At 40.9% G+C, this 25,982-nt stretch overlaps 2 protein-coding genes across 4 annotated transcripts in view; one reads left to right on the top strand and one right to left on the bottom strand.

Annotated features, from left to right (window-relative positions):
* Positions 1-9,008, bottom strand: part of SEC23B (SEC23 homolog B, COPII coat complex component) — a 42,829-nt gene extending 33,821 nt beyond the window's left edge. Inside the window, exons 1-6 of one of the 3 annotated variants that reach the window (XM_045529435.1) lie at positions 8,586-9,008; positions 6,332-6,566; positions 5,120-5,177; positions 2,250-2,336; positions 506-742; positions 313-398 (exon numbers count right to left, since the gene is read on the bottom strand). In XM_045529435.1, coding sequence (XP_045385391.1) covers positions 313-398; positions 506-742; positions 2,250-2,336; positions 5,120-5,177; positions 6,332-6,552 — 689 coding nt within the window. In that variant the 5' untranslated portion in view covers positions 6,553-6,566; positions 8,586-9,008. Of the gene's footprint in view, positions 1-312; positions 399-505; positions 743-2,249; positions 2,337-5,119; positions 5,178-6,331; positions 6,567-8,504 lie in introns of all 3 variants that reach the window. The other 2 variants (XM_045529436.1, XM_045529434.1) reach the window with 2 other exon arrangements.
* Positions 9,009-15,510: 6,502 nt separating this feature from the next.
* Positions 15,511-22,429, top strand: RBBP9 (RB binding protein 9, serine hydrolase). Its single transcript, XM_045528234.1, has 5 exons — positions 15,511-15,681; positions 17,048-17,090; positions 17,871-17,976; positions 21,061-21,146; positions 21,878-22,429. The coding sequence occupies exons 1-5, from the start codon at positions 15,583-15,585 to the stop codon at positions 22,102-22,104; spliced, it is 561 nt and encodes a 186-aa protein (XP_045384190.1). The 5' UTR covers positions 15,511-15,582; the 3' UTR covers positions 22,105-22,429.
* The last annotated feature ends 3,553 nt before the right edge of the window (positions 22,430-25,982 follow it).

The raw sequence follows: 25,982 nt of genomic DNA, 5'->3' as shown, positions 1-25,982 counted from the left end.
GGGCTGAGTGAAGTGAGTACCTGCTAATAGGTTTGTTTGAGGGCACCCAAAAGAAGCCTTTTTTTGGTTCTTCCAGTTTTACTTAAAGATCAAAAAGGACAAAACAGCCATGTGTCCAAGAGGAGGGGAATGATTGAGTACAGTGGTTTCAAAACTTTTTTGATAAAACATTAAGTACTGGTTAGGTTTAACCATTTATTTTTTTCCTCTAATAATAATGAAAAAAAAGTTCTAACATTTTTCTTCCCTTACTCCTATGGGTGGTTCTGCATACCCTCTACATATGTGTAACACTACATGTCAGTGTCTCACCTGCTGGAAACAAAAGGGTTCTCCTGTGGTTGAGGAGGTCTTGCTTGCTGCATGGGCATGGCTGGCTTGGTCAGGCCCAACATATCCTTAAAAAAAAACAAAACGACTCATTTCCCGTGATACTTAAAGTGAATGACTAGTTATTTCTTAAGAAGTGTCCTTGCTCCTCCTCCTGTACAAGCAAGGTACAAACCTGTATTTGCTTTGCAGTTAAATCCTTGGTCCCTCGGAAGACATAACTTTTAGAGATTCCTTCGCAGCTTAGTTCGTGAACCTGCACCATCCTCCCAAATGTGATCAGACCCACCAGAGCATCTGGAGGAAGGAGACTCAGGGACATCTGCAGGGACTCCTTGAGTGCTTGAAGGTCATCTTCCTCCAGGCATGTGTCGACCACATAGAGAAATATCAGAGGGGACTGAGCACCTCGCTTTAGACAAAGAAAAATAGCATAATGATCAGTATACAAATAGACATAACTAGTTCTTTTTACAGCAAATTTGGTACAAAAATCACAAGTCTTGATCTATATTTACTCTCAGAGGATAAGGACACCCATACAAAACTCTACTTACCTCATTAAGTGACTTAGAGTCTATTAAAACAAATTAAACCTAAAAATTATTTGTATCCAACAACTTATTCAATACTTTTGAATACCTACCATGTGCCAGACATTGTTTCAGGTCTTGGGATACACAATGAACAGAAAGAACAAAGACCCCTGCCTGCCTCAAGGAACAAACTTTCTGGAATGGAGTCATTAAGGGAGATTGTGAGCACCAAGAGTAGAGGCAGGCGGCAGGTTCAAGCATTAAATAGAGAGGCCAGGGCAGCCTCATTAAGAAAATAACATCTGAGCAAAAACCTGGTGAAGGAGAGGGAAGGAGCAATACAGATATAGGGAAAAGAGAATTCCAGCCTGACGAAGAAGCTAAAACAAAGGTTTTCAGACAGGAGTGTTCCTGGCTTGGTGAGGAGAGTCAAGGAGTCCCACTAGGCTGAATGAGGACACTAGCAGAAACCGAGGTCCAAGAAGAAACACACAGGACTCTGAAAGTCTTTTACGCTGGTGTTTTTAAAGAGTTACTCTGGCTGCTGGGTTAAGAATAAAATATAAGTAGGCAATGGTAAAATCAGGGAGAACAGTTAGAAGAAGTATTTCAAGTGAGAGGTGGTGGCTGGCCCAGGACACCAGCAGGGAGAGAAGTGGGTGGATTCTGGATAACTTTTGAATACAGAGCCAGTGGGATTTTCTAGTGGATTAGATATGGAACATGAAAGAGAGATGTCAAGGATGAGTCTAAGGTTTTGTTTTTTTTTTTTTCTTTGAGACAGAGTCTCACTCTGTTGCCCGGGCTAGAGTGCCATGGTGTCACCTAGCTCACAGCAACCTCAAACTCCTGGGCTTAAGCAATCCTACTGCCTCAGCCTCCCGAGTAGCTGGGACTACAGGCGTGTGCCACCATACCCGGCTAATTTTTCTATATATAATTTTAGCTGTCCAGATCATTTCTTTCTATTTTTAGTAGAGACAGAGTCTCGCTCTTGCTCAGGCTGGCCTCGAACTCCTGACCTCGAGTAATCCTCCCGCCTCGGCCTCCCAGAATGCTAGGATTACAGGTGTGAGCCACTGCGCCCGGTCTGAGTCTAAGGTTTTTAAGCTGAACAACTGGAAGATGAAGGTACCATCAGGTGAGAGGGAGAAGGCTGTAGAAGACAGGTTTTGAATTTAATCAGTTCCACCTTTCTTATAGCCTTCTATCAAGACCTAAAAACAATGCCAGTAGGTACACACACACCAAAACCTAATGGTTAGGATCCTGCTGCCCTTATGGCTTTAAGTTCCCTGGCCAGGTAAGAGACACAGACACAAAAGATTTCATGAGAAACTCAATATTTAACATTACTTATTAAATGCACAACAAACAAGCTACCTGTATCATGTATTCAATTGTAGAAAACTGGGGCATCAGTTCAGCAGGCTGATTCACCTCAGATATGCCTGCATAGGCTGGAGGAAACTGAAAAAAAGAAAACAAAGTAATGATCTATTGGGGCTGACAGATATTTATGTTACACTTTTTATTTTCCATTTATAAAAATGGTAATGATCACATATTAATTCTGAAAGCACAAAATACAGAGCACGTTACTAAAACAGAAAAATCAGCATTTAAAACTTCTAACCCTGACTTATATTTATATCATTTTATAACTTAAAAAATAGACTTTATTATTTAGAGGAGTTTTAGGTTATTGTTGAAATTTCTAAATGTTTAAAAACACACTATTAAAAGCCATTTCTTAAACTTTGTCCTGCAAATTAAAGGATAAATTTCACTTGTCTCATCATTATGTGGAAGGCTAAAGCCTTTATTTGGGTTTACTATTTTGGCTCTTATGAATAAAGTAATACATGTTCAGTGTAGAAAAACTGACAAATTCAAGAAAATAGAAAACCCCAAATCCTATCACCTAGAGGCAGCTATTGTCAACATCTTGGAATATTTCCTTCCAGACTTTTTTAACTTAAGCACAGTTGATATCATCCTGTATGTACAACTCTGGGACAGCTTTTTGCACTTAACATAATGGCACAGGCATTCTCTTCTGTGTCTCTCTGTGCAAACAATTTAAACTCATAACATTTTGCACTTGCTTTTAATCCTAAGTCTTTAGTTTTGTAACAAAAACAAAAGTTGAGGTGTATCTCCCTAGCAGAAGATCACCCCAGGCCAGTGACCTCAGAGTGATCAAATTCAAGTTAAGGCTGGGCGTTGTGGCTCATGCCTGTATCCTAGCACTCTGAGAGGCCCAGGCAGGTGAACGGTTTGAGCTCAGGAGTTCGAGACCAGCCTGAGCAACAGCGAGACCCCATCTCCACTAAAAAAAAAAAAAAAAAAAAAGTAGAAAGAAATTAGCTGGACAATTAAAAATGGATAGAAAAAATTAGCCAGGCATGGTGGTACACGCCTGTAGCCCCAGCTACTTGGGAGGCTGAGGCAGTATGATTGCTTGAGCCCAGGATTTTGAGGTTGCTGTGAGCTGGGCTAATGCCACAGCACTCTAGCCCAGGCAACAGAGTGAGACTCTGTCTCAAAAAAAAAAAAAAATTCAAGTTAAGCTGAGGAGTTGACAGGGAGCTATAAGGGTCCACTGCCCAGGAGGCAGGTATAACTGAACATCAGAACCTCAGCAGGAGCCACCAAAAAACCTCTAGCCCCATCCTGGCCATGACTGCCCACTGGCTGCAGCTCCCAACACGGTAAAACTTTATCTATGACTACAAAAAAGCACAGAAAGTCCAGACGCCCAGACATACTGGCCACCTCTTGGCAACCTAGAGAGGCCCTGTTCAGCCCCTCAGCCACTCAGGTGGACAGAAGGGAGGAAAGAGATCAAGGTCACCCAGATTCCCCGAGGGGCCATCCCTCATCTTCTAGCTCTGCACTCATTTAGGGGCTCATTTCTCCATGGACCACCTGGGAGGGTTACAAAACATTATTCCTGCCTGTAACAGATTTTCAGACCATACTTATTAACTGGCAGGTAGAGATCTTAAGTAAACATAATAACAAAAAATACTTACATGGCATTTACTATGTGTCAAATTCCATTCTAAATCCTTTACACTCATTAAGTCAGTTTAATTCACAGAACAATCCCATGAAGTAGGTATAGTACTATTATCCTAATTTTAAAGACAAGGACACTGAAGCACAGGAGGTTAAATGACTTGCGCCAAAGTTACACAGGAAGTAAGCGGTAAATCTAAGAGTCAAACCCAGGAGGCCTAACTAGGGAGTCCTGGCTCTTAACTACCATACTACCATGCCTTAGAATTTTCATGATAAATTGTATTAAACACAGACATCAATTCTGAATGTAATAGGACAGAGAAATGCTTTTAAGACTTATATATACTTATGAATCTCTCATGGAGGTAAATCTTAAATGGAATCTGCTTACAGTTTACTGACCTAGGCCAGTCACCAACTGTACATTGTTCTCTTTGCCATTGGACTCATTCATTACGTGCCATATCTAAGTATGAAATTAACTGTAATTATGATCAAACATATGCATACATAAAATGCATGTTTTTAACAGCTTAAGATCTGTTATACCAGTGTATACTATGTTGGGCACAATTAATTTTTTCCTAATAGTTTTATTGAGTATAGTTTACATACCATAAAATTTACCCATTTTAAGTGCACAACTCAATAATTTTTAGATAAGTGTGCAGAGGTGTGCAATAGTCACCCCAATCCAGTTTTAGAACATTTCCATCATAGGCACAGTTACTTTTAAAGAGAAGTCTCTCTTACAATTCATGAGCTTCTTCTAGCTTGGTAGTTTTAAAATTTTTAAATCAAAAGAAGCTCTATTTAGAAATGGCTCTTCTAAAAACAAAAGAAGCTTAACACCGATACTTGGATCCTAAGTTAGAAACATCAGAAAATGAAAATTCAGTACTATATATTATCAATTAGAATACTGAAGTCAAGTGAAATATGAACAGATGTGTTTTCTTAGGGTAACAGACTGTCTACAGAAAACTTATAAGGAAAGGAAACTCTCTGTCCCCTCCAAAGCAAATGACAAGGATCCAAATAGTGAAACTGTTTGACAGAAAAATCACAAATGTTCAACGTTGGATATTATGCTTAACAAAAGCTATCACCTTGAGTTCAGCAGAAATTGCTGACTGCCAGTGTAGACACAAATTCAACCTCATTTAATTTTTTTTAGTGTAGTTCAATTAAAATGAAATACATACTTTTAAAAATAATTCACATACCTGATTTCTTTGGAAACAGAAATTACAGGCCCAAAGTTTTGCTCGATAATCAACCTGACTGTGAGAAAAATAAATATTACAACTAGGTAGCATTTTTATTTTTACAGTAGAAAGCATTCACATGCACATTTCCAGTTCAGTAAATCACATAGATAAGTGTTTCTATCGGTGTGTACAGGTATATACAGGTATGTAAAACATTCACTATACTTAGAATTCTGGCTCTTAAGTACACCAAAAGTTTCCTGCAAACAGCTGCAGTAAAGAATTGGTAAATCCTTTTTTCTTTTTCCCAATCTCCTAGATAATTTTTTAAATTTCACGATTTATATAAATTATACGTTATTTCTTTTGCCTGTTACCTTAACATAGTCTTCATGAATTTTTCTAACATCTTTATTGTTCACGTATGTGAAACTACTAAATTCCAACACTAAAAGCATATTTCATATACAAGAAAACCTTCCTGGACTTTAACCTCACTTAGCCCACTTGAAGAGAACCTGGGCAGGAACACTTCTGGGTTGATAGACTTCCTAGAATTAGTTCAAGATAATGCTTCATGCCCTCTCCCCCAACCCATTTAGAAAACTAATAACCAGTGGCTATCATTTTAAAAGCAGAGAAACAATCTCATATATGGGCGCATTATATAAAAACAAAGGGAATGAAGTAAAAAATGTTCCCTCACGTAAAAATTTTATGATACTCTCCATCTATTTAAAAATTCATTCAAATAGTGCCCACATTTAAAAGAAATATCATAGGTTACTATTTCAGGTACAAAAAGATTACACTTAACAAAATCATTAAGAGTTAAAATTTTTTCTACCTACTAATTCCTGTAGACAGCATCGCCATACCAGGGAAATATCAGAAAATGATCTAAGGCTTTTGAATTTTTTTTGGAAAATACTTTAAAAGGCACCAATAAAGTTGACAGTTAAGCCAAAAGCAAACTGACTACAAACAAAAAAAGTGAACTCCAAATCCTCTCCTTTTATTTCTTCCTCATTCCCACAAGATTCCAATTTTAACTGCAGTATTAGACCAGGGAGATTTCTACAAGCATGCACCACTTAAGAATCTCACCATCTATTGCTCATCTCAAATTTGGTGACTTGCTCAAATTGAATGACTTTTATGAGAATCATATGAAAGTAATAATTCACTGTATTCATCATTTTTACCAGTTTTTAAAGGAATTCATACCAAAGTGGATTGAGAACAGCTTTGCAAGTCGTTCTGCTGCAAAGCACAGGTTCATACTGTACAGGAGGTAGGTCTGGACGTTCTTTTAAAGGAGTAAGGAGACAAGCCAGGGGAACAACCATTCTCGTAGCTTCCAGACGGCTGGAAGGCCATACATTCCAACTAAAACGCACACCATCCCGTTCTTCATTCTGCTGAATAAACTCCAGATACGTCGCCATAGTCTAAAAGGGAACTGAAGATAAAACTTTTAATTGTATGTGACATTCTCAACTAAACTTCAGAAAAGAAGACGGTCACCCAACACAGTGTTTCTTAAACACTTAGTCTGGAAGAACCTGTTGCTGTGGAATGACAATATCTCCCTTCCCTCTCATGCCCAAAAGTCAATACACTTCACAGTTATGTTTGCCTACTGCTCTTTTCTCAATCCTCTTCTCTAGCACTTAAAAATAAATAGATAAAAGAGGTGGGAGGTTTACCATCATTTGATCATATCTAAGCTGCATGTAGTTGAATTCTTCTAATTTAAACTTCCCCGCAGGTCACACATCACCTCAGCCAAGCCAATTTCAACCCCATGCCCAAGGGTTACTCTCAAACCCTGTTTCAGTATCCAACTACCTTCCTCTATGATCCCCTTCCTTCCTTGCTCTATTAAGGTACTATACTAAATTTTAGCTTTCAAGTGATCTTTTTCTTGTGCCCTTTCTCCTCCTCACTTTCTTAACTTTGGAGAAAAGAACTGGATACTAATGTATGAGTCCAGCTAATAAAGAACCACTTCTGAGCTAAAGTATTTCTACTTGGTATTATGAAAATTACAAAGGAAAGTTTGCTATTATAATGAATCTCACTAGAACCTCTTTCCTCACTATGGCTACTTAGGCTTATGACTTGAAAGACTCTGGTCAATAAGACAGTCCTTAAGACTAGGCTCTCAAACCCAGATCATCCCAACTTCAGTGTTTTATACATTCTGTTCACATCCTAAAATCTAGGGTAACACACACCTCAGCTATTGGGGTTCAAGGGAACAAGCCCCTTAAGACAAGCAAAAAAAGGCAAATTAAAGAGTCTATTATATTAAAGTGGCCTCTAGTGTTCACTTCCTGCAATGGTGGATAATAATTGTTTCCACGTTATTTTGAGAAGTGCCATATGGTAAATAATTTGGATTAAGGCAATAATATGAAATAGCTAGAAAAGCTAACAGATTACTCTCCTATGCAGAACCCAGATCATCAAAAGTCCACGTTTGCTACAAGTCAAACTCTAAGACATCTATTTGTTATTTCTGACAAAAGCAGGACCTGAACCACTGTGCACACAGGAGGTAGTTCTGCAGCTTGGAGTGGGGGAGGAAGGCAAACGAATAACTCAGGTGGGAATGAAAGCAAGTTCTAGTATCACAATTCTCAACAAGTACCTCAGCAGGTTTCTTTAAATAACCACTCCCCTCTCAAAACAGTTCTATATTAAAAGGTACTGACTCCATCTAATGTTCCCAAGCATCTACATATTAAAACCTGCTCCCTCCGTTTCTCACTGCCTTTTTCCTTCACTCCTCTATATAGCATGGATTCTCAGCCCTCGGCACATAATCCACAGGAGACTACAGAGGGTCCACGAATCCGCTTGTGTGCACAACTGTGTGCATCAGCGAACGTGTATTTTCCTAGGGAGATGGGTCCACGGCTCATACCAAATTATCAAAGTGGAAGGGTATCTGAAGAGGTTAATAACTGAATGAATGAATTAGTGAATGAATGAAAGACCTGGAAAGATACTCTAGGAGTATCCGCCAAAAAGCTGAACCACCCTTATCTCAACAAGTCATAACTGTTCAAGACATAGTAACCATCTGTTAGACAAAATTAAGTAAGGTTTAATTCTTGACGAGAGTCTGAAAACCTGGCTTCTAGTTCCAGCTCTGTCATGAAACAAAAGTCATTTCACCTGAGACTTGAGTATCTCAACTACAAAGTGGGGGTTGGGTTCTTCTAGCTGTGTGCACTCTGAGATTTTGAGGGACCCGGAGCCAGAAACCGATCCTCCGGTCTAGCCACTCGGCCTGGCCCTGGACGCGTAACTCTAAGCAAGCTCCTGGGTCAGCGATTCTCTCCGGTTCCCCTGCCTGCCGGGAGGAACCCTCATCCCAGGAGCAGCCTACCTTGTCCCCAGCAGAAACTCACGCCCTGGTCTCGACCCTCCGTCACCTCTGTTCCCGGCTCACCTGGCCAGAACTGCTCACCTGGCCAGAACCGTCGGCACTCACAACCCAAAGAGCCGCGCTCCGACTCCCACAGCCAAGTCCAGCTCAGCTCTCAGCCGATTGGTCAGCGCCCCACCCGTCAGGCCACGACGCCGGCTACTGACCAATCAAAGAGCGGACGAGCGGAAGCGAGACCTTCAGAGAAGCCACGCCACCATCTTGGAAGAGGGCAAGACGGTGGTGCCTCGCACTTCAAAACCACAGTTCCTCAGAACACACGTTTCCACAAGTTCATCCCTAAACGTTTCTGCTTCAGAAAACCCCAGCGCCTGCCGCACTGTTCCCCTAAAAAGCAGCCAGCACTCCTCAAGGGTTAGCCCTGGTATAATATGACGCCACTTGTCTCAGCGGAAAGTCCCTCTCATCGCCTTAGTTACCGGGAAGCGAGAACGATGACGTGTGCCTCCAGGAGAGCGAGGGGCCCAGCCGGAGGAAACTGAAGCAGACCGGAAGAAGGAGTCAGAGTAGCGAAGGGGCGGGGCGGAGGGGGACACATGCGCACATGTTGTCGCCGGGAGCAATTCTCTAGTGATGATTCAAGTACGGCAGGTAGAGTTACGCTGCTCCAGTTGCGAGGTTGTCTTCTGCCCGCTTGCTGTACTGGTTTTGCGCTCTCAGCGGAAGTTCTTACAGCGCACAGTCCTCGGCGTGTCCATTCCTGTCATCTTTCTAAAAGGAGATGACCAATTGAGAACTGTAATAGTCAAGCATTTTAGGAGACTAACAAAGTGCATATAACTGCATAGAACACAATTTTCCACAGCCATCACGACTTTCTTACAAGTGGCAAAAATGAGCACATTCATTATCCTGACTCAGAGGTATAATCTTGCTGTTGCATATAAAAATAAGGAAAACGATATAAACAGTATATTTCGGCATCCAAGAAGTATCCATTAATTAGCTCAATTTAATTACTACAAAGTTTTAAATTATTGGCCGGGCGCGGTGGCTCCCGCCTGCAAGCCTAGCACTCTGGGAGGCCGAGGCGGGCGGATTGTTGGAGCTCAGGAGTTCAAGACCAGCCTGAGCAAGAGCGAGACCCTGTCTCTACTAAAAATAGAAAGAAATTATATAGACGGCTAAAAATATATATAGAAAAAATTAGCTGGACATGGTGGCGCATGCCTGTAGTCCCAGCTACTCGGGAGGCTGAGGCAGGAGGATTGCCTGAGCCCAGGAGTCTGAGGTTGCTGTGAGCTAGGCTGACGCCACGGCACTCACTCTAGCCCGGGCAACAGAGCAAGACTCTGTCTCAAAAAAAAAAAAGTTTTAAATTATCTGTGGATCATAGAAATCATAGTCAATGCACTATGAAACAATTACTGTTAATATGAAATTTGTCAGAATAATGATTCAGTTTTGTTGAACAACTTTACGTTTTTCATGATCTTAAACATGTAATGTTAATGCTAGCTTATCTGATTAGTAAACATGTATAAGTTTAGGACGTTCAAATTACTCTCTGTAAGGAAGCAAACCCAAGAAAAATAAAATGTACACATGCATTACAGTTAACACTGAGAAGAGACGTAGCTGGGCTTTTTTAAATCAGAAATTAAAATAGTAAAACAAAATTAAAATAGCATTATTTGCCAAAGTTTGCCTTAGTTGTTTGAACCTGGATTCTTTCTGTATTAGCAATTTCTATAAGAAGGATTTTTTAAAATTTAGCACATTTAAAGTTTTAGATATTCAATTTACTTATTTTCTGGGATTTTTTTTTGAGACAGGATCTCACTCTGCCCCCATGTCATAGCTCACTACAGCCTTGAACTCCTGGGCTCAAGTGATCCTCCTGTCTTAGCCTCCCGAGTAGCTGGGGCTACAGGTGTGCACCACCAAGCCGGACTAATTTTAAAATTTTTTGTAGAGACAATGCCTTGCTATGGTGCCCAGGCTGGCCTTGAAATCCTGGCCTTAGGCTATCCTCCTGCCTTGGCTTCCCAAAGTGCCGGTATTATAGGTATGAGCCACTGTGCCTAGCCATTTTCTGGGAATTTTAGGAATACTTGATTTATATGTGTGTACTTATTTCCATAAACTAAAGAATTTCTTCAAGAGATGTTATAATATAATGTATTAAGATTCTACAGAGGTAGTAAGACATTTTACACTCTCACAACAAGAAGCAAAGGCCTTCCTTGATTACAGCCATGAAGACACCGAGAGCCTATAGCTTTGGTTCTACAACTTTGGCCACAGGTCAAAAATAAACACAGAAACATAAAAATTCAACTGACCAAACAACAAAAAGCTATTCTTCCCAGTGGGCATGGAAGTCTTAACTGATTGGAACTCATAAGTAGAAAAAAAAGTGGACAAACAAAAAAAGACTGACAAACCAGATTCTTCATCATCTCTTATTCAAGAAAGAACAGATCTCTATAAACTATTTTTTTTTTTTTGAGACAGAGTCTCACTCTGTTGCCTGTTTAGAGTGCTGTGGCGTCAGCCTAGCTCACAGCAACCTCAAATTCCTGGGTTGAAGAGATCCTCCTGCCTCAGCCTCTCAAGTAGCTGGAACTACAGGCATGTGCCACCATGCCCGGCTAATTTTTTCCATATATATTTTTAGTTGTCCAGATAATTTCTTTCTATCTTTTTAGTAGAGACGGGGTCTCGCTCTTGCTCAGGCTGGTCTCAAACTCCTGAGCTCAAACCATCTCTCCTGCCTAGGCCTCCCAGAGTGCTGGGATTACAGGCGTGAGCCACCGCGCCCAGCCACTATTGCCACTTGGTAGTGAGTCTAGGGGCCAAGCATAAGCATGGCTGGGCTTATCAGCCGATGAGGTGTTGTTTAGTAATGTGGTTTACACCTGGTTCTGTCAACTGAATCCATTGGGATGCTGGTGAAAACTCCAAAACTGCTAAAGTGTTTTGAAAAGGTAAAATTGTGTCCCTCATGAAAATATAAAGTGAACATGTGCCAAAGATTTTACTTAACTCGTTCATTACTGATTAATTCATCCCTACAACCAATAGGAATGTTCAAAATGATTCTAAGAAGAATTTGATTTATTTATAGAGTCTTATATTTTCTACCACACAAAATTCATTTGCATTGCTGTGGACAGGAACAATTTACATTGCTATGTGCAGGAAACATTTGCATTACTATCAGTTATCTGTAAGTTAATTCTTATCTCTACAGAGTTGTAAAATAGAATAGTCAAAGACAAAGGTACACACTCCTTACAATCAGATGACCCCCAGAGGTCTTTTTTTTTGTTTTATTTTATTTTATTTTATTTTTGAGACAGAGTCTCGCTTTGTTGCCCAGGCTAGAGTGAGTGCCATGGTGTCAGCCTAGCTCACAGCAACCTCAAACTCCTGGGCTTACGCAATCCTTCTGCCTCAGCTCCCAAGTAGCCAGGACTACAGGCATTTGCCACCATGCCTGGCTAAATTTTTTTCTATATATATTTTTTTAGTTGGCCAGATAATTTCTTTCTACTTTTTTAGTACAGACGGGGTCTCGCTGTTGCTCAGGCTAGTCTCGAACTCCTGACCTCGAGTGATCCACCCGCCTAGGCCTCCCAGAGTGCTAGGATTACAGGCATGAGCCACTGTGCCTGGCCGGGAGGTCTTTTTTTAAATGCCCAGAATTCTATGGAACATTCACCCAGTAAAGTCTTTTGACTGTTTCAAAATATTTCACAATTTTCCTGACATATTATCATCATCTATACCCTGACTCTAAATTCTATATTTCTGGCTCAGACTTCTCTACCTAAAACTAGATTAATATATCCAGCAACCTGCTGGATGCTGCAGAGTAGGTTCACTGTGCACTGGTTACCACTTCCATCCACTGAATCTTGGGCTGCACTTCTGTTGAAAACACTCACATACACAAGTTAAATGAAGCAGATGGCAGATGCCTAGGATTTATGACAAGCTGGTCCCTCAAGGCTCAAGAAAGCTGCAGAGTGCAGGTGGAGTCTCTTCTATGCATGCCTATTTGTACCACACAGGTGAGGGACCTGGAAAGCAACCTACCCTGGGTTTTAGACCCTGGGGGAACATGACATGCCAAGCTAAAGCACTGAAGGACATCCTGTTTTTAGAGCAGCTAACAGAGCCTGGGCTAGTCTGGCCAGTTCCTCCTTACATATTCTCAGAACATTATACAGTTAGTCTTTAGAACTACAAGCAAGAAAGGGAGGAGAACTGGATCAGTCCCAGGCCATCTGGAGAACTGTCCTGCAGATGTCGCTGGATATTGGGCATCTCATTCTCAACATGCCCTAAATTCAATTCATCTTTCCCCCAGCTCCCAACTAACCCTCTGCCCCTTATACTCTCTATTTCACTTGGAGAGACCATTCTCTTCTCAGTTCTGCCGTCTAGAAACTAGAGAGTTATCATTGGCCCTTGCTTGTATCTGACCCCTCTGCCTTGAAGCTAACAATGAATCACTTGGTCCTGTCAATTTGTTATTCTAAATATTTCTCAAGTTCAGGCACTCTTCCTCTCTCATTGGAGTATTGCAACAGCTTCTCAAATGATCTCTTTGCCCGAATTTTGCCAGAACCAAAAATCACATTGCTGGATAGATTTTTATAAATCACAATCTGACTCTGACATTCTCTTACTTAAAACCCTACATAGTTTTCCCATTCCTCACAGGATAAAGTAGAGGCCCCTTGTGCTACTCGAGGGCCTCCATGATCTACAGACCTCAATCCTATAGCATGAACCACCACCCTTCCCAGCCCACATGTGCTGTTTCTTATCTCTGTGCCTTTTTCATGTCCTCCTCTCTGCCAAGAAACCTCTTCACTTCCCTTCCTTTCCCAGTGAACTCCCATGTGTCCGTCAAGATTTTGAAGCAGCTTTCCTTTGACCTTCCTTCTCCCCAACATGGTAAAAACAAAAATCAAACAAACAATAAGCAAACAAAAAGAGTGGAAGAAAGGAAAAGTAACTACAGAAAAGGGGAGACTAGGTTTGGACAGTGAGTTTAAAGAGTTACATACAAATTTCCTACAAAAGAGATACTGACCTGAAAAGAAAAATTCAGGCAGAGTAAGATTATTAAGAAGAAGGGCCTCAGTGGAGGGTGGCTGGACCCTTTAGAAAGACTGAAACTGCCTCAGCAAGTTCCTGAGAACAGCTCTTTCAATATTAGCAAATGATGAATCAGATATAAAGGTGTATTTTAAGATTTTAAAAAATTCATAAAAATGTTGACTTTTAAGTTTTGAAACCAAAGCTATTTCTTTTGTGATAATGATGACAAGCTCAGAAAATGCTTATACGATAGATAAAAAGTAGAAAACAAGGTGGATTTACGTGTAATTATAATCTCTGCAATCATTATTGGCACCTACAATATGAGAAAGGTGAGAGTTAATGCCATTGCCTTTTTTTTCTTCCTCTAGAAGGAAGAGCTAACTGAATCTTAAGGAAAGATAGATCCTTTTTCAGCCCACAGTTCCTGTTAAGGAAGTATCATGTTTCTTGAACTAAAACCCACCGAGCAAACAACCCATTGGGTATAGGAATGTCTCTGCATGTTTTATTTTTAATTTTAAAGACCTTTATTTGCTGGGTGTGGTGGCTTACACCTGTAATCCTAGCACTCTGGGAGGCTGAGGTGGGAGGATGGCTTGAGATCAGGAGTTCAAGACCAGCCTGAACAAGAGCCAGACCCCACCTCTACTAAAAATAGAAAAAATTAGCTGGGTGTGGTGGTGCTCACCTGTAGTCCCAGCTACTAGGGAGGCTGAGGCAGGAGGATCACTTGAGCTCAGGAGTTGGAGGTTGCTGTGAGCTAGCCTGACGCCATGGTACTCTAGCCTGGGCAACAGAGTGACACTGTGTCTCAAAAAAAAAAACAACCACAACAAACCACCTTTATTGAGATATAACTGATGTAAGCTGTAATAAGTTGTGTAAGGTTTTTTGGATTGGCTGGTGCCAGAGAAAGAAAGAAGAGCAGAGTTGAAAGGGATAAGTAAAGAGGCTTTATTGGAGCACTTCTGAGTGAGGATAATGGGTCCCGAGAGTGGGGCCAGGGTGAGATTTTCGAGTGGAGAGAGAGAGAGAGACAGGAAAAGTCACCCCATCCCAGAAGTCTGAGTAGGTTTATATATGTTTTTTGGGCTGGGGGATGGGGTATTTTTTTGGTGGGAAGATTTTGGCAGGAAGAGTGAGGAATTTCTTTGTTGCAGTTTTAGGGAGGGTACTGAGGAATAGGAGAGGCTTCTTCTTTTTTTTCATTAAGGAAGGGAGGGTTGCCTGCCACCAGCCTTACAAGTTGCATATATTTAAAATGTACAACTGAGATAATGAACATGTATATCATCGCAAAAATTTCCTTGTGTCCTAGTATTTTCTAGAGGTTTATATAAATGGAATCATGGAGTATATACTCTTTTTGGTCTGGCATCTTTCAACATAATTATTTTGTGATTCATCCATGGTATTGTGTATATAAGTAGTTCCTTCCTTCTTACATGTGTACGTTTACATTTAAAGTTCAATAACATTGACCTTTTAAAGAAAATTCTGAGTCTAGGTTCAAGAGGAAAGGGTATGTCTTGTTCTTGCTAAAGAATGTGGTGGTTGGGCAGTCTATCACTGATCTACTCAGAAAATACACTGATGGGGAGTGTTTCACAACACCAGGCGCTAAATCACGCCTGCCACCGACAGTGACTAAGTGCACGGAGGAGCAAGGAAAAAGAGGCACTTTCTTGTGCGTTCCTATGTGTAACAGCACATGCACCCTTCCGCCCACCTCTATGAAGATGTAGCTACACCTCTAATGCTATAGTCCCCAACCCGTGGGCCGTAGCCTGGCACAGGAAAGCAAGGCCTAGTCGCCCCCTGAGCTCCGCCTTCCTCCAGGAGTCCTGCCGTTGTGTCCCAGAACTACAGGTCCCAGCAGGCCGCGCGGTCCCCGCCCCTGCAGGCGTGGCTCGGAGCGCGCAGGACCTGCTGCCGCCGGGGGCTCGGCTCTGCGTTCATGGCTTCGCCTAGCAAGGCAGTGATCGTCCCCGGGAACGGAGGCGGGGATGTGGCCACCCACGGCTGGTATGGCTGGGTGAAGAAGAAGCTGGAGCAGGTAAGAGCCCCGGGCCTGGCTGCTCCGGGAAGTCAGCCTGGAGCGCGGGGAGGGAGGACTGGAGTTTGAACGCGAGTCCGCCCCACTCCCGCAAAGCCTTGTGTGTTTCCATTCTTCTCCCCTGCTGTCCTCTCTCAAACTCTGGAACTGGTGGGTCTTAATTTTAGGTGATAAAATTGCCTGGAAGACTTCTCTTAGGGTTCAGTCCTTAGAATAAAAGGAACCACTTTTTAGAACTACAGAGACCGAGTCCTCCACCCCTCCCGGTATCCGCTGTCGATTCGGATTTGGGACTTCCCAGATAATTTTATTAATACGTCTATCTTCATTGCTTCTTGCTTCAGATTTTTAAAAAAATTAAATATGTAATATTTAATATATGCAAAGGATGTAACGTGTGTAAATTATGAAACGTAATGAATCCCCAAACTAAAATCTAGAACATTACCAATGCATTATCTTCCAAACAACCTGTATGTCTCCCCATTCCCATCCCTCTGCCATTCTGAAATCTGTGTTTTTCATCTGCTTGTCTTTTTAAAATTAAAGTACTTTTAAAACCTATGTATGTATCCTTTAAACAATACATTGTTCAATTTGGCTTCTTTGTGAGCTTTATAAAAATGGCTACTGTAGGTTGTCTTGTGAATCTTCATTTTTTTGTTTTTGTTTTTTTTAGCATCAGTTCGGTGAAAGACATCTTATTTATTTATTTTTTAACCCTGTTCCATAACCAGGTGACAAGTTGGCTTCCTGGGTTGTTGTCCTGTAGAGTAGGTCTCTAGAGTAGAATTTCAGAGTTGTGGCTGAAAACCATGGTTAGAGCTACAAACCAAAAGGTCAGGGCTGGTGCTTCCAAGAGGATGGGGTCTCCAGATTTCTGTACCACATTTCTGTACCACGTTTTACCTACTCCCTGGTACAGAATCTGCTTGGCTCTTGGCCACTCTGTGTAGAACACATTTGTTCATGTTTCTCTGTAAATACAGGCCATAGAGATAAATATAGATGTACAAATGCAGATATAGGTCTCTCTGTATAGAAATCAGCAGAGCTAGCTGGTTGTAGATTACAGATGGAGTTTATGTCAGGTCTTGAACTCCTGATCTCAAGGCATCCTCCCACCTCAGCCTCCCAGAGTGCTAGGATTACAGGTGTAAGCCACCACACCCAGCCAATAAAGGTCTTTAAAATTAAAAATAAAACATCCATATGTAATCCGGTATCACTTAACCTACTTTGTTTCGTAAACAAATGCTTATTCAATTGATAAAGATCATATCAGGTGTCTCATTTCTTATTGGCAAAGTATTTAGTTGTAATTAAACTCTTTATTATAGCTTTTTTTCCTCCCCTCATATCATAGATACCTGGTTTCCAGTGTTTGGCTAAAAACATGCCTGACCCAAGTAAGTTTTAAACTTGTTTTTAAATAGCCTCATCTTGTTGGGTTTTGATCTTACCATTTTTGTGGTAGAGAGCAGGAGAATATCATAGTGGAGAATCCAAAGATGAATATATACTTAAGAATGAGTAAGGCGAGTAGCTTGGGGGGGAGGGTATAAACCAAAAAAACACGGAAAACTCTGGTAAGAATCAAGAAAAGCACATGGGTTCGGTAAAATTTAAGTTTCAACTTTGCAGCAACTTGATTTTCCCTTCTGTAAGTATACAAGTATTTTCAGGCAAAATTTGTGGGTGTTACATTTGAGGCAGAGATATGATCAAACTTTATAGCATCCATTTGAAATCCTAACATTTAAAGACATAATGTTGCCACTTTTGTTCTGGGTGTGCCCATGACTTGTCTCAAGAATCTTTTTTTTAGAAAGAAAGAATATAATGTGCATGAATTTTAGACAGAATGTTGTCAAGAGTTGGTTTTTTGTTTAAAGTTTGAAAGTTTACATTAAAGCTTCAGAGGTATATTTTATTATCTCCTCAGGATTGCCATACAAAACCATGGTAGAACATAAAGGTAAAACTATTTAACAAAACTGCAGATTTGGGTCTTTCAAAGAGCAACACATAAATCTTTGGCTCTATTAAAACAGCCCCGTTTCCCATTGTGGTCCTGCAGTTTTAAAAGCTGTGAAGTACTGAATAGCCATCTGTTAGCAAGGTGGGGCAGCATTAGATTGAGACTGTCTCTATCCAATGACAGACTTTTTCATTACCCTGAACCTCAGTTACAGCTCGAGAGAGCATCTGGCTACCCTTCATGGAGACGGAACTGCATTGTGATGAGAAGACCGTCATCATCGGCCACAGCTCTGGGGCCATTGCGGCCATGAGGTGGGATCCCTGTTGAACTGCCACCCCCTTCATGGGCTACAGCCATGCTTGCTTGGGAAATACCTTGTTTATATCTTAGGTTTCTATTGCCGAAGGAACAGTGCTGACCTTAAAAGTGGTAACATAATCTGTCCTAATAGCTTCCTAGTTTTGCCAGTGGATTGAAAAAGATTATTGCTCGTACTGGGATGCAGTGATCCTTTGAAAGAAAAAGCGGCTCCAAACCCCAGCAAATTTCCATCACTTAGCTCTGATGTTGTCCCTACCATCTCCCCTTCTCTGCTCCCAGCCAGGTCTACTGACCTCATTGCACTTCCTGGAACATGCCAAGTAGACACACCTGCCTATACTCTCACCTTTCTACCTGGGACACTCTATCCGTAGACACCCACATGGCCTCTTGAAGTCTCTGCTCCAATGTCCACTTTTGGTGAGGCCTTCTCTAATCACTCCATATGAAACAGTAGCCTCGCCCTGTTGGCTCCCATCTCCTATGTATCTTTTTATCTATAGCACTTTTCACCATCTGACATCCTGTTTATTTTTTGTCTGTCTCCTGCCAATAGAATGCAAGCTCCGTGAGGGTGAGGCTTTGTTCACTGGGATGCTGATACCCCAGTGCCTAGAGAGCCTAGATGCTCAATAAGTATTTGTTGGAGGATGAGGGCTATTACCTACCCCCTTACCCACTTGCAACCCCCAGTCCTTAGGATTCATGGACACAACCCTGATGCTTTCTGTGAAAACATCACGTCTCTTCCTTTATCCTTTTTTTTTCCTTTTTTTTTTTAACTTTTATTTTCCTGGTAAGTGACCCTAGAACTTCCTTTATCCTTATAAAGCCCAGGACTTAGCTGGTTGAATAAGCCTATAAGGGTTGGGTTTCTTCCATATTTGCTAGGCTGAATGACAAAGGATAATAGTTTTTATTTGTCCCAAGCTGTCACTCAGGATGTCAAATGAATTGCATGTCAGGGAACCGTGCCGAATTCCATAACCTTTCAGCCACACTGATCAAAGCTAAGAGAAGAATAATGCTTTTCAGCATGGAGCTACAAAATTATGGTACGGTCATAGTGTAAGGGATATTTATAAGCTGCCAGGGGTTATCTGGAAAATGACGAGATCCCTTTATTGCTGAAATCTGTCTCAACTCAAGGCCAGCTGAATTTTTCTCAAGCCACTGGCTAGTAAAGATGCACCTTCTTTTAAAGACCCTTGAACTTACTGCAGGATTATTAGCAACCTTCTAAGAATTGACTTCTAAAGTTAAGGGAAGCAAGGAGAAAAGTGGATGCCAAAACCATCTGGTTAAGGTTGTAGGGGAACAGGAAACTGACACATCACAGAGGACCAACCACCCTACAGATTATTTATCACAAAAGGGAAATTGTGCCTTTACAATGGAAAGATCTGGGAGATACCACCCTAAGCAAGTGATCAAACTTAATCTTACAATAATGGGACAGACTGGCCTCACACGTCCTGTGATGTGATGGACTGGGAATGACACAACATTGCCTATGTAGTGTCCTTGCCAGAAATGTGTATCTTCAGTCTATTTGTGAGGAAACAAGCGATCCAGTGTAGGGAATAGTATATATGACAACTGGCCTAAACTCTTCATGTCAGTGTCATTTAATAGAAAGATTTAAAAGTGACTAAAGAGTCATGAAAACCAAATGTAATGCACGATCCTTGACCAGAATTTTAAAACACTTTTAAAGGACATTTTTGGTACAACTGGAGAAAAATAAATACAGATGTATTACTGTATCGGTGTTAAATTTATTGGATGTGATAAGAGTACTGTAATTATATAAGGGTACGGCCTTGTTCTTAGGAGATACATGCTAAAGTAAGGGAGAAATGTGGCAAACCTAAAGAATCTAGATTCCTTTTGTTCTTTCAACTTTTCTGTAGGTTTGATATTTTTCAAAATAAATGGTTGCTGAAAAAAAGTGCAGACCCAAAAACAAAACACTAACCCAAATCTTTCCAGGCACAAAGTCCTCTTGAAACTATTATTGCTCCATGACTTTCCTTAGCCTAGTCTTTGCTGAGGGGAGGCTACTGTCTGTAAATAGTTAGCTGGGTGTCTACTTGTTGGGGACTGTACTAAGCACCAGGACAAAAAGATCAGTAAGACTCATGCCTGCCCTTAAGGGACTGACGATTTACTGAGGGAGATGTAATGCAGCACAAATGAATCATGCAATGTATTGTGTAAGTGTGTGGAAATAGAGGTACATTTTTGGTATTGTGCAGTATTTTTTTTTTGGGGGGGACAGAGTCTCGCTTTGTTGCCCAGGCTAGAGTGAGTGCCCTGGCATCAGCCTAGCTCACAGCAACCTCAAACTCCTGGGCTTCAGCAATCCTACTGCCTCAGCCTCCCGGGTAGCTGGGACTACAGGCATGTGCCACCATGCCCGGCTAATTTTTTTTCTATATATATTTTAGTTGGCCAGATAATTTCTTTCTATTTTTTTAGTAGAGACGGGGGTCTCGCTCTTGCTCAGGCTGGTCTTGAACTCCTGATGTTGAGCGATCTACCTGCCTCGGCCTCCCAGAGTGCTAGGATTACAGGCATGAGCCACCGCGCCCAGCCATGCGGTATTTCTTAGAATGTGGTTCACAGACCACCTGCATTGGAGTCACCTGGGTTAGATAGAGGAGGTAGCATGCCTTAAAATGCAGATTCCTGGGCCTCATTCACAGCCCTCTGAATCAGGTAGATGCTCTGGGGCTGAGCCTGGGAATCTGCATGTTAACCAAGTAGCACTGATGCATACTAAAGGTGGATGAATGCACACATGAAAGAGAATAATTATACTTTTTTTTGTTTATTAAGAAAGGATTGTGGAAGAGCTTTGCACTACCTTGAAAAATGAGTAGGAGCTCATCAGGTAGCCAAGGTTGGGGTTGTAGTTCTGCAGTTTCCTTGCTATTTTTCATATTGACCTCAACAGTATATAGCACATGCTTTCTGTAGGCTACATCAAAATGAGTTTTCAAGTGGTTTATTGACTTTTAGAGATCAGATGTAACATTACATATCAGCTGACATTATTTTTCTCTCTCTAGGTATGCAGAAACACATCGGGTATATGCTATTGTGTTAGTGTCTGCATACACATCAGACTTGGGGGATGAAAATGAGCGTGCAAGTGGTAAGTATGAAGACAGAAACCCCAGAGATGCCATTCCCTAGACATGGGGCTGTCTGCTCAGGCTATAAAACGGTACTGTCGTTCAGATAGGCTGAAAAATCTAATAGCATATGAGAAAGATTTACCATCCATCTTTGGATGTAAGTAAGGTGCTTTGAGAGGTGGTAGACCTTTTTCTGACTCATAATACAGAATTGAACCCTACAGGCCTGGTTTTATTTGAGTCATATGCTCCCTCTTCACAAGTAGCTATGGTTTTTTTTTTTTTTTTTTTTTGGAGACAGAGTCTGGCTTTGTTGCCCAGGCTAGAGTGAGTGCCCTGGCGTCAGCCTAGCTCACAGCAACCTCAAATTCCTGGGCTTCAGCGATCCTACTGCCTCAGCCTCCCGGGTAGCTGGGACTACAGGCATGTGCCACCATGCCCAGCTAATTTTTTCTATATATATTTTAGTTGGCCAGATAATTTCTTTCTATTTTTTTAGTAGAGATGGGGGTCTCGCTCTTGCTCAGGCTGGTCTTGAACTCATGACCTTGAGCGATCCACCCGCCTCAGCCTCCCAGAGAGTAGCTATGGTATTAAGCCCCACAGATATGAAAACAAAAGAAGTGCTCCTGTCTCACACTTAGGCCCTGATCCTTGGTGTCTCTGCAAGGGTCCCCACTAGATATTTTAAAATATCTAGAATGGAGATTATCCTTAAGCACTGATAGGTTATTTTTTCCCCCCATAGGATACTTCAACCGCCCCTGGCAGTGGGAGAAGATCAAGGCTAACTGCCCTCAGATTGTGCAGTTTGGCTCCACTGATGACCCTTTCCTTCCTTGGAAGGAACAGCAAGAAGTGGCTGATAGGTTGGAAGCCAAATTGTACAAATTCACTGACCGTGGTCACTTTCAGAACACAGAGTTTCATGAACTAATTAATGTGGTAAAGTCTTTGCTCAAAGTACCAGCGTAGGATGATTGCTATTTTGTATCCCAATATAGGGATAAAGTAACAATATCCATTATCAGATGATTACTAGATACATAAAACATCTAGTTAAGTTCCAAAAGTGCCTGAAAAACAAACACAAGTTTTAACATTCAATCTAAATTACAAATAGCATTTCCATTTTCCACAGAATCTAAATCTCCCCAAATTGCTATGAACTACAGCAGTATTTTCCCCATTTGCTAAGGGATATAAGCTTTACCACCCTTCTCTATCTGAAGTGAATTAAGTTGGAAACAGAACCCAGGTTTCCTGATTCCTATTCCAGAATAAAACTAAATAGGCTTCATGTTGTTGTAGGTATTTCACTGTTTTCCTCTTTGAAATAAAACTTTCTATTTTATTGGGGAAAGAAAACATGACTAAAGGTCCAGAGTGTTGGCATAGAGCTCAAAACTGCTGCTGTTTCAAGTTGGCTCAGGATATTAAACCTAGACTAGGGCTTTCACCTTTGATACCTACCCCCCTGCCCCCCCACCCCCTGTTCTTCAAATGTGGAGAAAGACTGATATGTAAGGATGCTGAGTCAGCGGTCTGCTGAGTCAGGTGGGAAGAAGCACAGCATACACACAGATACACACACACATATACACATACAACATACACATATATACACACATATATACATATACACATACATTTTTTTTTTCTTATTCTTTTTGTTGAGACAGACTCTTACTTTGTCACCCTTGGTAGAGTGCAGTGGCATCATCGTAGCTCACTGCAAACTCTAATTCCTGGGCTGAAGCAATCCTACTGCCTCAGCCTCCCAAGAAGCTGGGACTACAGGCACATGCCAACATGCTCAGCTGATTTTTTTCTATTTTGAGTAGAGACGGAGTCTCATTGTTGCTCAGAGCTGGTCTCGAACTCCCGACCTCAAGCAATCCTCCCGCCTCAGCCTCTAGAGTGTTAGGATTACAGGTGTGAGCTGCTGCACTTGGCCCACATACACACACACACACATATAGTATGAGCACAACAGACTAGATTTGTATAAGACAAGAGTGGTGGGATCAGGGCCATGTGGAAAGCTTGTGCCCTGTCTGAATTGCTGCCATGTGGAAATGGGGCAAGGTGTTGCCAATTTTCTGATTTTTTTATGGGAAAAAATCTTCATACAGTGTTTTTTTTTAAATTTTGGGAATATATATGTATGTATATACAATCCATATGTATTACATGAATTATATCCAATCCATATACATATGGATATGTTAGTCGGCAACAACAATGTAAATAAAAAAATTTATAAAAATTGTTAAGACAAACAAAAATCCAGGCCCTCCATTTGTAACCTTGGCTATAAGCATTTACTTAGCCAGGGGGTTTTAGAGTAGTGTCTATAAAGTCTGTGAAAATACTAAGAAAACAAAAATGAACACAATGTCAAAGAATGAAATCATGGGAACAATTTAGATTTTGTTACAAAATCTTAAGTATTTTTTAAAATAACCTTTCAATACTTTACATATTGTTCCATAGAGTTCAACCTTTAACTTCTCCTTTAAAGAGGCTCTTTCATGCAACATTCCATGACTCTTCCTCTGATCATCCTCCCTCAAAAAAAACCTTTTTTCTTTTTCCATTTTTTAAGAGACAGGGTCTCACTCTGTTGCCCAGGCTAGAGTGCAGTGGTGTGATCATGGCTCACCGTAGCCTCAAATTCCTAGGATTGAGCAATCCTCCCACCACAGCCTCCTGAGTAGCTGGGACTACAGGCGGGCACCAAAATGCCTGGCTAATTTTTTAAATTTTTTGTAGAAATCGAGTCTTGCTATTGCCCCTGCTGATCTCAAACTCCTGGCCTCAAGCAATCCTACTGCCCCAGCTTCCCAACCAAAGTGTTGGGATTACAGGCGTGAGCCACCTTGCGTAGCCAAAAAAAACAAAACAAAACAAAACCCTTTTTCATTTCCCAAAATTTTTTGGCTATGATCCTTAAGTATTACTTCAAATAATTTCCAGTGAATTCACACTTGGTTGCAGAACCTGAGTTTGCTGCAGAAATGTGATTTCCCACACTGTTTATGCCTACAGGGGATTCAGAGCCATCATTTAAAACCCCAAGTCTTTCGGTTTTTAAATGTCCTTAGACAAAGAAAAAAGTCAAGAAATATACTCTAAATTTGTAACAGTAATTTTCTTTGGGAATGGGATTTTTGGTAGGTACAATGTGGTAGATGTCCCCATTGTAGTTTATGTACCTGGAGATTATTTGAATTTGTTATACTGAACATGTATTACTTTTATAATTAAAAATAATTAAGATTGAAAACAACTTATTTGACTAGTGACAAGCAAATTAATCAGGTGAATAATGATGTTCTTTAAGAGGCTGTTTAGCACTGATTTGGCCAAACTTACAATCAAAGTTTGATTCCATTTGAATTATTTGGAAATTAGTAATTGTGTTACTGTCTGCCTTGTTTTCTGAAATCCTTTCTTTAAAAAACTTACTTATAGACATAATAACAGTTCATAAAACTTTGTTATCCTTTCCCTCCATAGAAATAAAAAAAATGTGCAGATTGAGAAATAATTCTGATATTCTTCATTCCTATAAAAGTAATTAAGATAGTCCTATATGATTGTTGAGCTGTGCTGCCCAACACAGTAATCAATAGCCAGAGGTAGCTATAAAATTAAAAATTCAGTTCTCCAGGCAAACTGGTCATATTAAAGTGCTCAATAGCCATTGGTGGCTAGTGGTTACCTTATTGGACAGTAGATATATTTCCATCATTATAGAAAGCTCTATGGACAGCATTGGTCTAGGCCATGTATTTTATATTCTTTCCTCACCCACCATCCAATAATGAACAATAGTTCACAGTAAAATTGACTCAATTTGAAATTACTTTTTTCACTAGTTTGCTTAGTTGATCACTGTCAAAATCACAGGTTTATAAAATTTACTCATCGCCAACTAAGATCAGGGGAGTTTCATGGGAGAATTCACAGAAACTATTCATTAAAAACCTTAGAATTATGGACTTTCGTGATTTCTATGTTTGATTCTCTGCGGATCATCATCAATCATAGAGAAGCCTCAACAGACTCTGGGGAGTATCCATTCTCGGGTGAGCAAAATACCTAATACTAGATAGAAACCAGCTGTAAGTACTAGGACTTCATTTGCAATTTGACTTTTTGGTGTTTTCATGAGTCTCAAGCCTCCCAGTTTGTTTTGGTCACTTTATCCCTGTAGGATAAACAATACATTTAACTATTCATTAGAGGTGCTGTATCTTTAAATTGTTGTGTCTTGTCTCCTTCAGTTAATATTCAGAATTAAAAATATGCTATGGGAAAAAAGTTGAAAGGGTCTCTTTATTCTGGTGAGGCAAGGAATACTTTTTTTTAGCCACTGATTAAGCTCTAAAAATCAATCTCTGGCTATCAATTCATAATACAAAGTCTATATTTAAAAGATATGCTAGGCCGGGCACAGCTCATGCCTGTAATCCTAGCACTCTGGGAGGCTGAGGCGGGAGGATCGCTTGAGGCCAGAAGTTTGAGATGAGCCTGTGTAAGAGCAAGAGCCCTTCTCTACTAAAAATGGAAAATCAGCCAGGCATTGTGGTGCGCCCCTGTAGTCCCAGCTACTGGGGAGGCTGAGGCAGGAGGACTGCTCCAAGCCCAGGAGTTTGAGGTTGTTGTGAGCTATGACGCCACAGCACTCTAGCCCAGGAAACAGAGCAAGACTCTGTCTCAAAAAAAAAAAAAAAAAAAATTGCTGGTTCCATCTCCTCAGTTTTAACTCTTCTCTAAGCTCAGTTTTCTTATTAAATAAAACTAAAGCCTCTTTGATAGGCCAAGTCCCAGGAAGTACAGACATT

Source organism: Lemur catta, chromosome 17 (genome assembly GCF_020740605.2).
Source record: "Lemur catta isolate mLemCat1 chromosome 17, mLemCat1.pri, whole genome shotgun sequence".
Lineage (NCBI taxonomy): Eukaryota > Metazoa > Chordata > Mammalia > Primates > Lemuridae > Lemur > Lemur catta.
This window is presented reverse-complemented; position numbering and strand designations above follow the sequence as displayed.

Bases quoted from the DNA above. Each gene is read 5' to 3' on its own strand.
- RBBP9 (XM_045528234.1), top strand. From the start codon at position 15,583: ATGGCTTCGCCTAGCAAGGCAGTGATCGTCCCCGGGAACGGAGGCGGG. The intron at 15,682-17,047 runs GTAAGAGCCCCG...CTCATATCATAG, and splicing joins TGAAGAAGAAGCTGGAGCAG to ATACCTGGTTTCCAGTGTTT. The intron at 21,147-21,877 runs GTAAGTATGAAG...TTCCCCCCATAG, and splicing joins TGAAAATGAGCGTGCAAGTG to GATACTTCAACCGCCCCTGG.